The following is a 17,083-nucleotide window of genomic DNA, read 5'->3' on the forward strand; positions in this document are numbered from 1 at the left end:
TTGAACTTAGCACGTTGCCTTCATCTCTTCCCTCCCCTCCCCCACTATCCTTTTAGTATTCAGAGCAGCTCTGGAGCCGTCTGAGGCCATGCTCGAGACTAATCCCACCAATCCCCCTGACTGACGGCGCTGGCCGACCAATTCAGCCTGTCCGCGAAAACCTCCAGCCAATCGCTGCGCGCCGGCGCGCGACGAGCGGATCTCGTGGCCAACCTCGCGCTCCAGCCGCTGAGTGAAAGGGCGCGCGACCAATGAGCGGAGGCACAGGGCGGGACGTCTGCGAGGATTAACCTGTCTGTCGCGTCATTTTGGGCAGTTCGATCGGTAGCGGGAGCGGACAGCAGGGAGCTCGAAAGGCAGCAGCCCCCACCGCCGGCCTGAGTTACCATCAACACCCGGGGAAGGAACAGCGAGCCACCGCCGGCCCGAGTCACCATCTCTGATAGGCAACTACGACCCATTATACCATCATGAGCAGCGACGTGGAAACACAGCAGCAGCCGCAGTCACCCGCCTTGGAGAACAAGCCCGGCCCGGAACCGGCGGCCACTGTGGGGGAAAAGAAGGTCATCGGTAAGCCGTGTGTAAAACGTGGCGGCGAGGGACGGGTTAATGGCGGTTGGACTGGGGAGCCGTTGTGATCGCCACGCGCTGTGTGAGTGAGCGGCGCGTACCCCCCTCCCTCGCCCCTCATTGCTCTCCAGCTTGGCGGCCGTGACGTCATCGCTTCCTGTGTCCTCGCAGCGCTGGGGCTCGCTCTCAAAATGTCCGCCCGCTGGCGGCCTGCTATTCCGCTTCTTTTGTGTTGAGACCCCGCCTTACTCTTCCTTCACACGTGGACGGAGGCTGGGGGGTGCACGTCTGCATGCGGGCGCCGGTGTGTTGTTGGCTGAGGGTGGTTAGTGTAGTGCTGTCTCGTATCTGGCCCAGCTCCAGCCACGTGGTGGCTCACCAGTGCTTTCTAGTGAAGAATATGCTCCACCTCACCCATAGGCCACGATCAATCCCGCCACACTCAGGCAGCTCGGAACTATTCCATGTGTAATCACCGTCTATGAAACTGATCTGATAACTACGAGGCCTCTGTACCTAATAAGGTGTTAGTTAGAATACCATGACAAATCCTTTGTGCAATCTATCTTTATGGTTGATGCAGATACAGATGTGTTGAAACTGAGTAACCTTTAACTTACAGTCCCCACGAAATTTAGTTGCCTTTTTCGAACCTATTTCTTGTTAAAGGTATTCAGTGTAGGTGTACTAGTAAAGTTTTAGGGGTAGGGCAAGCAAATATTTGCTTCACTCTATTTGAAGATTGGGATTGATCAGAAATGTGAAGTGGAGCACATCTGATTAAAAAAGGGAGGTTTGGCCTCTAGCTCAAGGAAAGGAGTTTGTATTACAGGGCAGTAATTACGCTCTCCACACAAGGCTAGTCATATGCCTGGAACACCATGCAATTTCTTGTCAGATGGGTTAAGATTGGCTATTTCTGCCAGTTTTTATCTGATTCCCAGGTTTATTTTTTTTATAATAATGATTGGAAAATGGATCCAAAAATCAGATCTGTTGGAAATGATTAATTCGACAAGTCTATCTGATGGGAAAATGCATTAGTGAAAAAGATTGCCTCAATATATGGCAGTTAGAAGATGAGAATTAAAATTTGATTCAAATTTAAATACTTTATATCTAGTGCCCCTCTTCTATATTTTGTAATTGTCTAAGGGGGGGCAGGGGTAATACCACCTTTGAGGTGAGCAACAGGTTGCAAACAAATTCAGGAGCTGTGCCATCTTCTAAATTATATAATGTGGTGGTTAGTCTACTGAAGGAATCACATGATTTGGCCTGGCAGGGGGGGGGGGGGGGGGCACAGTTTGTGTTTGCAAGGCTTTGGCTCTGAGCAATTTTGGGTACCTGTAGATGGGGTTTTCATAAACGGAGTGGTTAGATGGGTTTTTTTTTTTTTAACCATTCTTGGTATCCAGGATCTCATTTGGGTGGTTTCCAACACTTTGTTCTAGTGAATATTAGATGTATGGTGGTACTTGTAATTTTGGAATGTATGCAACATTTAATTTAAGGTGTGTACATCTTGCAATGGGTATAACCAAATGTACTGACTTTGAGTTTACTTGATTCCAAGCTGCTAGATTTGATTAAAGTGCCATAATGTTGGTGCTTTATAAATCAATTAGCATCTCATTGATTTGCATTAGAACATTTCAGTAAGGATTCAATTGTTGCTATTTGTAACTAAATTCATTTCCATAGTGTTTATAAGATTGCTGCTTTATTCCAGGCATATTCAAATTATAATAGGCCTGCTTCACATAAGTGGTCTGATTAGCTGAATGGATCAAAGGTTAAAACCAATGGATCTGTTAACATTGTTCAGTTAGCATAGATTCATTTGGCATGTTCAGACAAACTGCAAGTTTGTGGAGGCTGATAACTCAGACGGGCACATTGACTGTGTACTAACAATGGATCCAAAACTGATGCCAAATAAGTTTCACAGATCAGATTTTGATCTGTCCAGTGTGAACCAGGCCAGTGTAAATGTCCAATCCTGAAAAACTCAGCAGCTGGCATGATTAGAGGCACTTGACAAGTCTGTCCCTGTCCAGGGCAGTCTCCAAGATTAATCTCTAGCTCACCCCTAAACATTAATCTGTGCCTACTGTTCAAACATAAATGACAAAAGATTTGAGTTGAATGCTTATAAATCTGTTCTTCTAGCTGCAATCCATCATTTGCTTGGTTATATGGCTATTGTGTAGCCCTTATAATGCAAGTATTGTGGCTGAATGTTTTTATTTTTGTTTCCAGCAACCAAGGTTTTGGGCACTGTTTAACGTGCGCAATGGATATGGATTTATAAACAGGTAAGTTGTGGAATTTTGCTCAAAGGCTACAGTGTAAGGTGACCCTGTTTAAAAAGTGCCCTCTTCCATTGCATGCATTCTGATTTTCAGAACATATGCTTGTCTGATTGTAGACTTCCAAAATAATTACTGCTTCCCACCATGCAGTGCATTCTAAATTTTCCCTGGCTTGTCGGGTTATCAATGGGAATAGAAGTAAATGCGTAGCAAACATGGTGAAACTTGTATATTACTGTTATCAAATCCTTAGCACCATGTAAACAAAGAACACAAACTGCAGAAATGCATGTGGAATACAGTGAAAACCGCTTTAGTGAGTTTGCTAGTGTCTGGATAAAGGCAATTGTTAAGGGGGGGGGGGGGGTGGGGGGGGGGGGGGCAGGTTGACAGAGGTTGACTGGTCCTCTAGTAGTTGTAGGTAGAAAAAAAATAGCATGGATAATGCCTTATTGTCAAAGCTAATTGAGATTGAAAGACCTTTGGATTACCTGGCCATTTCAGGTAAGCAATGTTGGTTTTGTATTCTAGGCTGCAGGAAATGATTGGTGACTATATAATTTGTGCTATAGCTTGTCATTTGTTTCAATTTTCTAGCGAGATGTAGATGTTAGTCATGACTTCTGAAGGTGTAATGATGCCATAAAATGGTGACTACTCAGTAGAAACTTCTCTTGGTTCCTGTATATAGCACATGCCTTAAAGCTACATATCTTATCACATGCTAACCAGGAAATTCATGGCTCTGAATTCAGAGATGTGATATTTAACAAACTCCTTGTTTTCTATAAATGGAGATTTATTTATTTTTCCTCTGAGCCACAACCTACCTAATCGCTCCACAAGTTGAGGAATTGCCATTACCTGGTTTTAGTAAAACTTGATGATAGTGTGGATGGCACTTGAGCATTGTTGCACTTAGTCCATGGATTAAAGTGTACCCAAGGTGACATGAGATAAACATGTGTATGTACAGTACTAAACATATTTATAACCAGGGTTTACTTGTGTTGCTTCCTGTGAGTTAATTTTTAAGGCTGGAAATGAGAGCTCTTGTCAGTGCCTAATCAGGAGTATAGTGAACATTACTGATGAGCAAATTACAGCCATACGTTTTCCTGGCAAAATACATTTTCTACATATTTCTGAGAGAGGAGGAGAAATGGTCAATATAGTTCATATATTTTTCATTTAGGGTCACTTGATAGACTGCAACTGAGCAGAGACAGTCTAACATTAAATCTACTTTCTAAATTATAAAATAAAAGCCTGGGATGTCTAAAGTCATTTTTAGAAGTAGGATAAATTGTTTCATCAGTTTGGTTTTCCCCTCAGATTCACTTTAAATCTGGGCTAGGGAGTCATCTGCACAGTTTGTATTCCATGGTTTCATGAGTTTTTGGAATGATTGGATTCTTCCCACACCAACACAAATGCTAATAGTGTACCTTAAAATTAGCTTAAAGAGACTCTTTAAAGTGGATCCAAGATGAACTTTTACTCATTGCATAATTGTGTTCCTTTCATATAGTTTATAGGGCATTCCTCAAGCCAAATACTTTGTTTTTAATACCCTAATTTCCTATAAACTAAATAAGCCAAACCCACAGCTTCTCCAGAGTGCCTTGGCGCTTGCAAAGGATTGTGGGATTTCAGTCTGGGCAGGTGAAAAAGGTGTTACTAGCTATAGATTTCAGAGGCAGAGTTTTCACAATCTGAGAGCTGCAGTGCAGATACAGATCAGTTGCCTGTGTAATGGAGGAGATAAGAGTGGAGTTTTCACAGAATTTGCAGATTAGCATGCCTAGATACAGATAAGCTTGCCTGTGTGTGTAATTGTGTAATAGTGACAAGCAGAAAACATGTCTGCTCCCATTGTATCACAGGAAAAAATATTAATATACTGTTGAAGCTGTTTGAAGATAGATTTGCTGTGTAAACTATCTAAACTTTAGATAAGATATATAGACAAGTCACTTGTTATGTTTAGTTTTTCATCTCGGATCCGCTTTAAGCGAGAATAAATCTCGGTTCAGAGCTCATAGTTAGCAGGGCATGGTGCCCCTGCTAAAACGCCGCTATCCCACGGCTAAACGGGGGTCCCTTCACCCCCACAAAACTTGGTCGTGAAATTTTTTTTTCTTCCTGGAGGCAGGGCTAACGGCTGCAGCCCTGCCTCTAGTTGCATCTATCAGATGCGCATCGCCGCCTCTCCCCGCCCCTCTCAGTGAAGGGAAGACTGGGAGAGGCGGAGGTACGCGTCTGATAGATGCGCATGAGGCAGGGCTGCGGTGGTTAGCCTGCCCCAATGCTGAAGCGCTCCCCGGCTGCATGGAGGGGATTTGGGGGTGAAGGGACCCCCGTTAAGCCACAGGATAGCAGCGTTTTAGCAGAGGCACACATGCCCCTGCTATCCATGAGGTCTGAAGCGAGATTTATTCTCGCTTCACTCTCTTTAATGTGCATACACACGCACGACAGCAGCCAACGACTGGTCTGTCGGCACCTCCTGCTGGATGGGTTTTCAGCAGACTAGTGCGTGTATGCACTGACGGTGGACTGATAAGGCTGTTCCTGAACAATCCGCCGGGCGGATTGTTCAGGAACAGCCTTATCAGTCCACCGTCAGTGCATACACGCACTAGTCTGCTGAAAACCCATCCAGCAGGAGGTGCCGACAGACCAGTCGTTGGCTGCTGTCGTGCGTGTGTAAATCCGCCCAGCGGGAGATGCCGACACACAAGTCGTTGGCTGCTGTCATGAGTGTACGCACCGTTAGACTGATCATAGGACTATTCTAGTGGAATAGAATAAAAGTTGGTGACAAGACTTACTGGAAAGCACTGCAGAAGACACCAGCACTTTATAAAGGCAAATGTGGATTTGTAAAATTCTTTGTACATTTGAAGCCAACTTTTTTTTTTTTTTTTTTTCTTTTAGGAATGACACAAAGGAAGATGTGTTTGTACACCAGGTGAGAACTTTAATTTTGAAACTGAAGAGTCATGTTGGAACAAATTGTCAGTTTGTGCAATGTGCATCTGCAGAACAGATGTGTAATGAGGCTAAAAGTACTCTAAAAACACCAAGTTAACGGCCCATCTGCAGTTCTGAAATTGTATAAAATATTTAGACGAGATTGTCTGAACTGCAGAAGTATAGACACTTGGTGTGAATCTGATTACCAGACAATGTGTGGCCATGGTACCTGTATAGATATCTATCTAGTCAGTGTAGACAACAGTGTAATGAGCAGTAAGTAAGCTTGTCTCTAATATGTGACTTTATTTCTAGACTGCCATTAAGAAGAACAACCCTAGGAAGTACCTTCGCAGTGTGGGAGATGGAGAAACTGTTGAGTTTGATGTTGTGGAGGGAGAAAAGGTAAGGAAATGTCTGCACAGCTAAAACATTGGATTTAAGCCTTGACAACATTGCTAATGTTGCCTGTATATTCAAATTGTGAGTTTAATTGTCATTTTACTGTGTGGGTCTTGAGTACAAAGCTGAACTGGAGACTCTGCATTCTGTTTAGAGACTCTGAAGCGATCAAAATAACTTTCATAATCCCCTTCAGCTGTTTCGGCCAAGATTCGCCACATCCCTGCGGCCGTCCAGGTCTATATTCCCTGGTCAGAATCCTGCTCTTGGGGAGGCAGGGCTTTGAGCTGTAGCTCTGCCCTCCAGTCCAATCACCACGTCTCCCCACCCCTCTCAGTCTAGTCACCGGGAGAGGTGGTGATTGAATGGGGCTAAAGTCAGACTGCTGTGGGATGTGGTGAATTATCTTGGCTGATACTGCTGGAGGGTTCTGAAATAAAGGGGTATATTTGATCCCTTCACTCCCCCCCCCCCCCCCCCCCATATGCGCTGCCTGGCTAATCGGTACCAAGCAGCACTGAGGGGTGGATTGGACCTCCCTTTGACGGGGGAAGCCCTAATGGAAATCCCACAGGATTTCCAGACTGGCTTGAACGCCGGAGGCAATCGCAGAGGGTGAGGGGATGCTGCTACACAGCGGCTGTCATGTAGCGAGCCCAAGGCTCGCTACATGATTGAAGAAAAAACTGCTGTGCTTGCCCCTGGTGGTTTTTAATAGACTGCCAGGAGGGTTAAAGGGGTTCTGTGGGGGTTTCTAAGGATTAAAAAACTGCCACTTACCTGGGGCTTCTATCAGCCCCCTGTAGCAGTAATGTCCCCACACCGTCCTCTGATCTGATTGATCTCCGCCGCTGGCACCAAGCATTATTCGTCTGCATCGCCAAATGTGCGCTGCCGTTCACATCGTCAGAAGCTTACTGCGCAGTACAAAGTTTTCTTGTATTGCGCAGTAAGCTTCTGATGTGGGCAGGAGCGAGCACGGCCGCCCAGCCGCAGTTGGACAGCGTGTCACGCTAGACCAGGAGCAGCAGCCGGTGTAGGAAATTACTGTTACAGGGGTCTCATAGAAGCCCATGGTAAGTGGCTTTTTTTTTATCCTTACCAAACTCCCACAGATCCCCTTTAAGACTTAAAATACAAGGGCACTTCGTCTCTGGTTCACTTTACCATATGTATCAGTGGGGACATTAGAAAACGCCTACCCTGCAGTTTCATTCTTCACTGCTCAGCCTTATCAGCCATGATAAAATCTCCGACTGAGCATTGTCTGGTTTTGCTCAGGAATCATTATAGCATGGTCTGTCTTTTCAAGCCCAAGCCTGCCCCTTCTGGCTCTGACTGCTATGATTCTAAAGCAAAGCCATACTGAATGCTCAGTTGGATTTTATCAGGGCTGATAACAAGCAGGCTGAGCAGTGAAGGATAAAAACCGAGATCAGGTAGGTGTTTTATCTAATGTTCCCACTGACATATATATGGTAAAATACATGAGGGTGCTTCGTCTCTGGTACCCTTTAACATGTACCATACCTGGGGCTTCTTCCAACCCCATCCACACATCACTCCCACATCGCCATCCTGTCTTCATCATCTTAACGGGTCCTGTAAGTTTGGCCAGTCTGAGCAAGCGCAGTGCACTTTCTGCAGCAGATAATTGCACCAACTGCTGAACTTGTGGGACCCATTAACCAAGATGGTGAAGACAGAGGATGGGGGTGCGCGAGCGATCTGTGCAGATGGGGTTGGAGGAAGCCCCAAGTATGTATAAAACTAAAGGTTCTTTGTCTCTGGTTTACTTTAAGTTTAACCCCATGATTTTGAAACTTCATTGAAATGCTTTCAAATGACTCTAGAGCAAGGAGCTGTGACATCTCTTTTGTAGTAAAAATGTCATGAATTTCTTTCTGTAATCCCATGAGATGTGTGCAGATATTCAACTGCACTGACCATTGAATTGTGTGTTTGTGCAGATGCATGTAAAACTTGCCCTACAAACTCCCACCTGGGCAAGTGACCCATGAGGCTAATGTACATCCACATATGGTATTAGAGGTGATCAGGGAGATGTATTTTCAGAGTTGAGGCCAGTTTATGCTAAATATTTGTACCTTTAAAAATGTTGCAATTCCTCCTTAGCCTAACTTAACTTTAAAGTGGTTCTGGGGGGGGGGGGGGGGGGGGGGGGGGTGTAAATAAAAACACCTGGGGCTTCTATTAGCCCCATAGCAGTAATGTCCCACGCCATTCTTATCCCTGGTCTAGCGTGGCATGCCATCTAACTGCAGCATCCTGCTCCCGTGTGTCATTGGAAGCTTACGGCGCAGTACAAAACTTCTTCTTACTGCATCTGCACAGTAAGCTTCCAATGATGTAAGCGGGAGCGCGCATTATTCGTCTTACACAAATAATTGCCCGGTGTCGCCGGCAGATTAGAGGACGGCATGGGACATTACTGCTATGGGGGGCTGATGGGAGCCCCAGGTAAGTGTCTGTCTTTATTTTCAACCACCCACCACAGAACCCTTTTAAAGCCATGCTGGTTATACACTTACAGATTTCCTCCCAATGTTCCAAAACGATTCCTTTCTGGAAACAATTGATTCCTACCATTAAACTGCAATTTTTTTTCCAATATTCTAACACCAAATCGATTGTAAATCTAACTGTGGCGTTGCATTGTTCTATGCTGTGCAAAGCTATAAGCCTTTCTGTCTGCTCTTGCCCTAACTCCACTTGTGTTAAAATTTCCATCCTGTCCTACCTTTTGTCAATTGACTGCACTTGACATTTTGGGAATTCATTCCAGCAGATGAGTCACATCTGGAAGAAATCAAAATTTGTGTATGGCCACTTCACCAGGTGAATTTGCTCTTTACTGGTAAATGAAATGGTTTCCTGGGTGGTAGAAAATGATTTGACCCCACTTAGGCTAGTAGCAGTGTTTAAAAGTTTACTGGGCAAGGACTGAATTTTTTTTTTTCTTCCCTCCTGCAGGGTGCAGAGGCAGCTAATGTAACTGGTCCTGGTGGTGTTCCAGTCCAAGGCAGTAAATATGCAGCAGATCGCAACCATTACAGGCGTTACCCACGTCGCAGAGGTCCTCCACGTAATTACCAACAGAATTACCAAAACGAAGGAGGAGAGAAACCAGAAGAACCTGAAAGCGCAGGAGACGGAGAAGGTGCTAACCAACAGCGCCCTTTCCGGAGGCGTCGTTACCCACCATACTACTTGCGGAGACCGTATGGAACGCAGACCGCAGTATAACAATGCCCCGCCACCACAAGGAGAAGGAGCTGAGGTAAGACTTTAGGCAAAGTTTCTCTTGCAGCCATATTGAACTGGGCAATCTCTACGTTGAAATGCCCTTATCCTTTTTACAGGCACTTCTTGGCAAAGCTCTATGCTGCTTGCATGAATCCTAGACTGGCAGACTGCAGTTGCTGCTCAGCTTTTGTGAAAAATCAACTCCCATACAAACATGCTAAAATCAGCGCATGGAGATTTCGGTGCAGCCATAGGGTGTAATAGCAATTATGGCTATAGCAGTGCACAGGGAGTAACTTCGGTGCCATCAAATGGAGCTGAAGTTACTTTTAAAACCTATTTTTTTTTTTCATTCCCCCACCATCCATGGCGGCCTGGAGGGGGAATAGTATTTAACACGGCCGGGACTTGTGCGCTAGCAGGGTCAGCCATATACCGGCTGTATCCTGTGCCCAAGTCTCTTGCGCCGTTCTCTCTCTCGTACGCCTCCCATATGACTTGACTAGTCTTAACTTTCAGTAAGGGGGGGGGGGGGGGGGGCAGCTGTCTGCAGCTGGTCACACTTCAAAGGATCTGCCTGTGTAGCATGCTCCCAGCCACTGCTTGCTGTGACTGTAGTCCATACACACCTATGTACTACAGCTCCTGGCATATATTGTGGCCTAGGGCACATTATGCAGGCGGATCCTTTGAAGTGTGGATAGTTGCCTCAGAACTGAAAGGAATTGTTAGATAATGGTGAGCTTCTGAGAGGAACTGATGGCAAGGTAAGTATGTAATTGGTGGTTACATATTGGGCTCTATTCACAATGCTTCTCATGTCTTATCACTTAATTGGTAAAAAATAGCCTTTCAGCACTTACAAGCAAAGTTATCATTTAAAATTGTTCCTGATTAAAATTTCAAATTTTTTTCTTTTATATTTTTGTGTCCAACATTGGCGCATCTACCATCTCTAGCTTGATATCTGAACTGATACTTTTTACAACTTGAGTTTACATTTTGAATTTTTCTTCCCCTCCTTTCCTAGGGATCAGACAGCCAAGGGGCAGGAGACCAAGGCAGACCAGTGAGACAGAACATGTACAGAGGATTTAGACCCAGATTCCGCAGGTATTTAAAAATCTCAAGTCAACAAGTTAAGATTCTTGGTGACTTGGCCGAGCACATGGCAATCTTGCTAAAAGCTATGTAATATATAATTTAATCAGTCTGTTAAAATACAAGCCCTTGTATTGCATTCACATCTGAAAGCTTTTTATTGAAAGCTGTATCAATGGCACATTTTCTGAATGGTGCTTGTTTGCTATAACCCTACTGGAGTGCTAAATTTAGACATGGTGTCTAGCATCCAGGTTCTCAACATCTGGTACCCTTTTACTTGGGCTAGATTTAGGGGTACTTTAACTTTATCTAAATGAACACATTGATGAGCCTGTATACATATAGTAATTTAAAAAGGATGAATTAAAAAAAGTAAATTAACATTGTATTAACATGTATCAAGAGGGTATTTCACATGTTTGCACTATGGTGTATTCAGCAGACCGTTTCTTGTAAAGGGTGCATGCTGTAGTAATGTTAACACTGGCCTGGTAAGTTTCTAGGAGAGGGCATTGCATATGCATGTTGCAGCAGTAGATCATAAAGTACACCTGCTGCTCTGCGCACTGCCTTTAGGGGTATAGAGCAGTTAAGCTTCATCAGTGCATAAATGACTCAATTCATGATACTTAGTACCCCAAAATAAGCCTGTTCAAAATTGGGCTGTAGCCACACTGAACTCTTGACTGTTGCCTTTCTGAGCTTTAACCATCCTGGCGTTCTATTAAATGCGCCAGGGTGGCTGCTGCGCAGTATTTGATTTTTTTTTTAATTGTGTAGCTAGCCTAGCGCTAGCTACAAGATACGCCCTCCCTGCGGCATCCCTCCAATCACCAGTGCGTGTGCCCGTAAGGAAATCCTGTTCTGAATGGGACTTCCTTTAGGGCTTCCCCGTCACCCTGGCTATGAACGGAATGACGTCACGGAGTCCCGGTCCACCCCCTCAGTGCTACCTGGCACTGATTGGCCAGGCTGCGCATCGGGGTCTCGCAGAGCTTGTCCATACTGCCAAGGAGGTTTAACTCTCCCATTCACTTACTTTAAAATCACAATTTTTGAAAAATCACAGCAATTTTTAATGGAATAGTAGTTTTTTTATTTTTTTTTTTAGGGTTTCCCCTCCACCCTAAAACCTGTGAGCGCTGATGGCTCTAGCCACACTGAGCACTTTGACTAATAGCTTGCTCTACAGGTCATGCATCTGTTATTATCCACTGGACTAAAAGCGGACCCAAACATTTTTTTTAATTCAAAATATTTAGTTGAACCACTCCGACACATACAAACAGAAATAAACGCTCCACGCCTATGAGCATTTCAGGGCATGCTTTTCCACCCTTTTTTCATAACTAGGGTTATACAGGTGGCAGCCATTAGCAATGCCTCCTTTGTCAGACATCTTCTACTCCACCAGTTTGCCCGGATTCTGTCCTGGCAATATGAAGGAAAGGGAGGGGTTCCTCCAATAAATGTAAAATATTTTATATCGTCATGCAGCTGAAAAAAGGCTGCTCTTTAGAAAATTTTATTTCTGAAATCTTGTATTTAAGGTCCACTTTAACCACTTGCCGACCGCCCACTACCTATGGGCGTCAAGTACCTATGCCGCATAGTAAGTGTATAATACGCATTATAATGTATACAAAGCGTATTATACAGGCTGCCTCCTGCCCTGGTGGTCCCAGTGATCGAGGGACCACCAGGGCAGGAGGCAGCCCCCCTAGTAAGCACACAGTTGCCCGCAGCACCCCTCAGACCACTGTTTGCACCTAATCACCCACCCATCAATCACTCCCTGTCCACTATCTGTCAAACGCTCCATTTTAGATTAGGTCCTAAACTGCCCCCTGGGGGCTCCTGATTGCCCCCAACACCCTCAGATCCCCCCTCGTGTACTGTATACATCAGTTATCACCCACTGATCACCTGTCACTGCCACCCATCAGATCAGACCCTAATCTGCCCCTTGCAGGCACCCAATTACCCACCCACACCCTCAGATCACCCTTCAGACCCCCCCCCCGATCACCTCCCCAGTGCATTGATTGCATCTATTCTCCCCTCTAATCCCCCCCCCAGACACCCTTTAATCACCTGTTCTTCCCCCCCCCCCCCCCCCCCCCCCTCTTGCACTCCTATCCATCAGATCAGGCCCTAATCTGCCCCTACAGGCTTCTGATCACCAGCCAAACCCCTCACCCAACCTCACTGCTGGTCTCTACGACTTAATTGTGGCTGAGATCAACCGTTATGCCACACAATACGCAACTGCAGATCCAAGAAGCTACCATGCCCAGCCTTTTCCGAACGTAACATTTTTGGGGGGGCCTACTCCTTAATATGGGTTTAGTCAAATGTATTGCGGTATTGGTTTTATACACCCAATACATCACATGCCCATGTTCTCTGCTGCCATGTCAGGTCCCAATTTTGAGAACATCCTGCACTTCAGTGCCAATACAACTGTCATCTAAGGCCCGGTTCACATTAGCGGTTGTTTGCCAAACGGACCGGATGACCTGTCCGGATCGGAACCGTACGGTTCTGATCCGATCCGGATTCCGGTCAGGTTGCATCAGGTGGTAATCAGGATGCGATCCGGATCCGTTTGGCAAAGTTAACGTAAAAAAAAAAAATAAATGTTGGGGTCTGGGGAGGTCAGCAGAAGGGGACCTGTGGAATCAGGCCCTCTGCTGTTAGCACTCACTCCACCTCCGACATGCTGCCAACATCCTGCCAACACCTCCAGCTCGTGCTGCTCCACTCCAAAATGCTTGCCCATGTGTCCCCAGCCAATATCGCCGCAAAAATCCGCATAGGAAGTGGGGTAGAACATCCGGATTTCTCAGCCAGTGTGTTGTGCGGCCTCCGGTTCCCATTTGTTTGTATTGGCCGGATGGTGCAGTCCGGCTCCGCCCCGGGTACGGCTGCCGGAGGGGCCGGATGAAAAAATAGCGCATGTTGGAACGGAGGCCGGAGTCCGGATCCGGCCCGGCTCCGGTTCTGCAGAACGGACCCATGTGAATGGACGCATAGGCTTTAATTGCTATGCCATGCGTCCGTTCCGTCCGTTCTGCAGGCGGTGGGCGATTCCGGAGGGCCACCGCAAGTGTGAACCGGGCCTAAGGGGCCACCCTGCTTATGACAAGTTCCAAAAAATCCAAAATTTAATTACTAAAACAAATCAGCAATCAAAGCACCAAAAGAAAGCTGTATTAGTGACGAGGTAAAATTCATTTAGGTGGTGGGTTGTATGACCGAGCAATAAACCATTAAGCTACAGTGGTCTGATTGGAAAGTGTCTGGTCCTTAACCAGTTCGGCCTATCTGGACGAGCTTCCTCGTCCAGATGGGCGCTGCTGTGCGTGATCGGGCTTCATCCTCCCCCCCCCCCCCCCCCCCCCCCCCCGCATGCTCCTGCCGCTAGCCCGATCAGTGAATGGGAATATAATTCCCATTCACCGATCTAAACTTCCCCGCAGAAATACAGACTTTCTCTCAGCGTGGTATTTCTGCCCCCAGGAAACTTCTCCCCAGCATTTAGTTCCTGGATGCGAGATCATTCGCATCCAGGACTTTTTTTTCACTGTGGCCATCTTGTGGCCAAATAGTAAACTGCACCAACATACCATTTTTAATTAAAAAAAAAACATTATTTTACATTTAAAATTAGCAGTTTCCCTCCCACACCAAAAATTACCCACATACACTTTTTATTAAAAAAATACAATTAAAAACAAACCTAGTTACCCAAGGGGTCTGAGCTTTTAAATATGCATGTCAAGAGTGTTATTATATTTAAAATTATAAGCTTATAAATAGTGATGGACGCAAATTGAACAAATGCACCTTTATTTCTAAATGAAATATACGGCACCATAAATTGTGATAGGGACATCGTGGGATATCGTTTAAACGGTGTAATAACCGGGACAGATGGGCAAATTAGTTTTAATTACGGTAGCATATATTTCAAACTATAATGGCCAAAACTGAGAAATGAATTTTTTTCCATTTATCTTCCTGTTAAAATAGATTTAGAAAAAATAATTAGCAAAATGTACTACCCAAAGAAAGCCTAATTAGTGGCAGAAAAAACAAGATATAGATCAATTCATTGTGATAAGTAGCAATAAAGTTATAGGCGAATGAATGGGAGGTGAACGTTGCTCAGATGCATGAGATTTTCAGACTGCGGTGTTGAACCGGTTAAGGGGTGAGTGCAGCTATCTTTTCGGTGAAAGGAGGCAACAGGGAGCATAAGACAGTTACAACTGTCCTGATCACCCCTCCCAGTTGCTGGGCACAAGAACATGGGGAAATCACATCATGTTTTGCACAGCGGGGCTTCAGATGCTCGTTTGAGCAAAACGTGCGTCAGGCAACCCACCGCTCCCACTTCACCCCACCCCACTGAATGCTGAACCGGGTAGGAGATTTTGCTTATACTGGACTTTTTAACATGTTTATACAGCCAGCCACAAAGCTGTTTTTATGCAAGATAGCAGTGCCGATCTAATTACTTCTCTGCTGGAACTGAATCAAGATGGGTTTTTTCCTGTGGATCTGAGCACATACACTATCTATCTATCTCTATATATATCCCGATGGCAGCTTCAGCTACCAGCTTTAAGTTGCTTACCACGCACTAGCGCTTGTAGTGCCTGCTTGGTTTCTCTTATACACATCATGCTTTGCACAGCATCAGGGGAAAAATGCCCAGGCAATTTTCTTTAATGTGGTGGAGCTTGGCTTTTGTACAGCTAAAAATGAGGCTTAAACAAGTTCTGATGCAGTGAAACTGTTAAACGCCAAGCCTTTTCAGTGCTGCTGAGTAGTTTTTAGTCTGGAGGTTCACTTTAAATCTGTAATGCATTATGGGTTTGGCTCTTCAATGCTGCAGCAGTCCATACAGGTTTAAGACTCCCATCTGCCCACTGGCTTTCTTTAATTTGAGTTCTTGGCTCACAACCCACTTCCTGTAAACTACTTCCACCTCATGAAGTTGTGCCTCATTTCTACTGTAGAAATGAGGATCTGTTCCTTAAGATATCACATTTTTATAAACTGCCTCCATTACTAGTCACTATGCAAACCCAGCTTGACAAATCTGTTCCTGCAGGGGACCACCTCGCCAGAGAGAACCCAGGGAAGATGGAAATGAGGAAGACAAAGAGAACCAGGGGGACGGAACCCAGAGTCAGCAGCCACCTCAACGCCGGTACCGCCGTAACTTCAACTACAGACGCAGACGCCCAGAAAACCCTAAACCACAAGATGGTAAAGAGACCAAGGCAGCCGAAACATCAGCAGAAAACACGTCCGCTCCCGAGGCTGAGCAGGGCGGGGCTGAGTAGATGCCGGCTTACCACCTCTACCACCATCCGGGTTAGTGTACAGTCCTGACAAGCATTTTTCATATTTATTGTGCATGCAGGAAACTGTTACACAAGCTGTAAAGCTTTAATTTTGTTCAATAGGGCATTTTTCTTTTCTTCCAGAACTTGTAGCATGGCAGGTGCTAAGATTTCTTATTCTCAGTCATTTGGCTTGCTCTTGGTAAAACTTCCTATTTATGAAAAATAAAATGTTTCACTTTTCGACTTGAGGCTTCAGGAATTTTTTTTTTTTTTTAGGAAAAGGGATGAATTTTAAGCAACCTGTTTTTTCTTTCAGTTTTGTCATCAAAAGTCAAGATTGAAAAATCCCAGCAATAAGAAATTGAACAAAGAATCGGAACTGAAGACCTTAAGTGCTTGCTTTTTGCTGTTGGCCAGATAACCTCATCCTGCAGGACTTCTTGCAGTGATGCCTTTTTTTTTATCTAAAGGTCTCCTTTTGAAAATAAGAATTTTTTTAAAAACATATTTTTCGCAATCTACCTGCAAAAGGGTTTTTAAATTGTTTCTTATCTGGTCAAACCAAGGATTTTTAAGAACCTCCATTTTTAATTTGTAATAAAGTACACCTGTTTTTTTTTTTCTTCAAAACAAGTCAACAAATTGCAAGCATCTGTTAATAAAAGGTCTGAACATGCATCTTGTGTCTGTTTTTTGTTCAAGGGAAAGGGCATTGATGCATCACTCCTAATAGATGGAGAATGCAAAACTGAGCAGTATTGAATGTCTTCTGTTGTCAGTCTTACTAGTTCAGGTTGCCATATGTGAGGACACATGTGACCGTAACTGTCAGTATTGCTGCAGAGTGCCATGTGAAATATCTCTCCCCAGAGGACAGGAGTAAGAAATGCAGTGCTGGATCCTGGAGGAGAGTTCTCTGGCATGAGATTAATTCTGAATTTTAGGGACTAAACAAAATTGCAAAGTCTGTCCCCTAAAGAGTGAGTCCTTTAAAGGAAAACTTAAGTGAACTATAACATGAGATTTGCTCACCTGGGGCTTCCCTCAGCCCCCAGCAGCCGATCGGTGCCCTCGCAGCCCCGC

At 44.9% G+C, this 17,083-nt stretch overlaps 1 protein-coding gene across 1 annotated transcript; it reads left to right on the top strand.

Annotated features, from left to right (window-relative positions):
- Positions 1-237: 237 nt before the first annotated feature.
- On the top strand, positions 238-16,678 carry YBX1 (Y-box binding protein 1). Its single transcript, XM_068240555.1, is given in 10 exon segments — positions 238-573; positions 2,836-2,854; positions 2,856-2,891; positions 5,829-5,862; positions 6,183-6,272; positions 9,264-9,518; positions 9,520-9,570; positions 10,567-10,649; positions 15,763-16,028; positions 16,317-16,678. Coding segments are annotated over 9 exon segments (906 nt in total). The 5' UTR covers positions 238-470; the 3' UTR covers positions 15,998-16,028; positions 16,317-16,678.
- The last annotated feature ends 405 nt before the right edge of the window (positions 16,679-17,083 follow it).

The sequence above is a fragment of the Hyperolius riggenbachi genome, chromosome 6 (assembly GCF_040937935.1).
Source record: "Hyperolius riggenbachi isolate aHypRig1 chromosome 6, aHypRig1.pri, whole genome shotgun sequence".
Classification (NCBI taxonomy): domain Eukaryota; kingdom Metazoa; phylum Chordata; class Amphibia; order Anura; family Hyperoliidae; genus Hyperolius; species Hyperolius riggenbachi.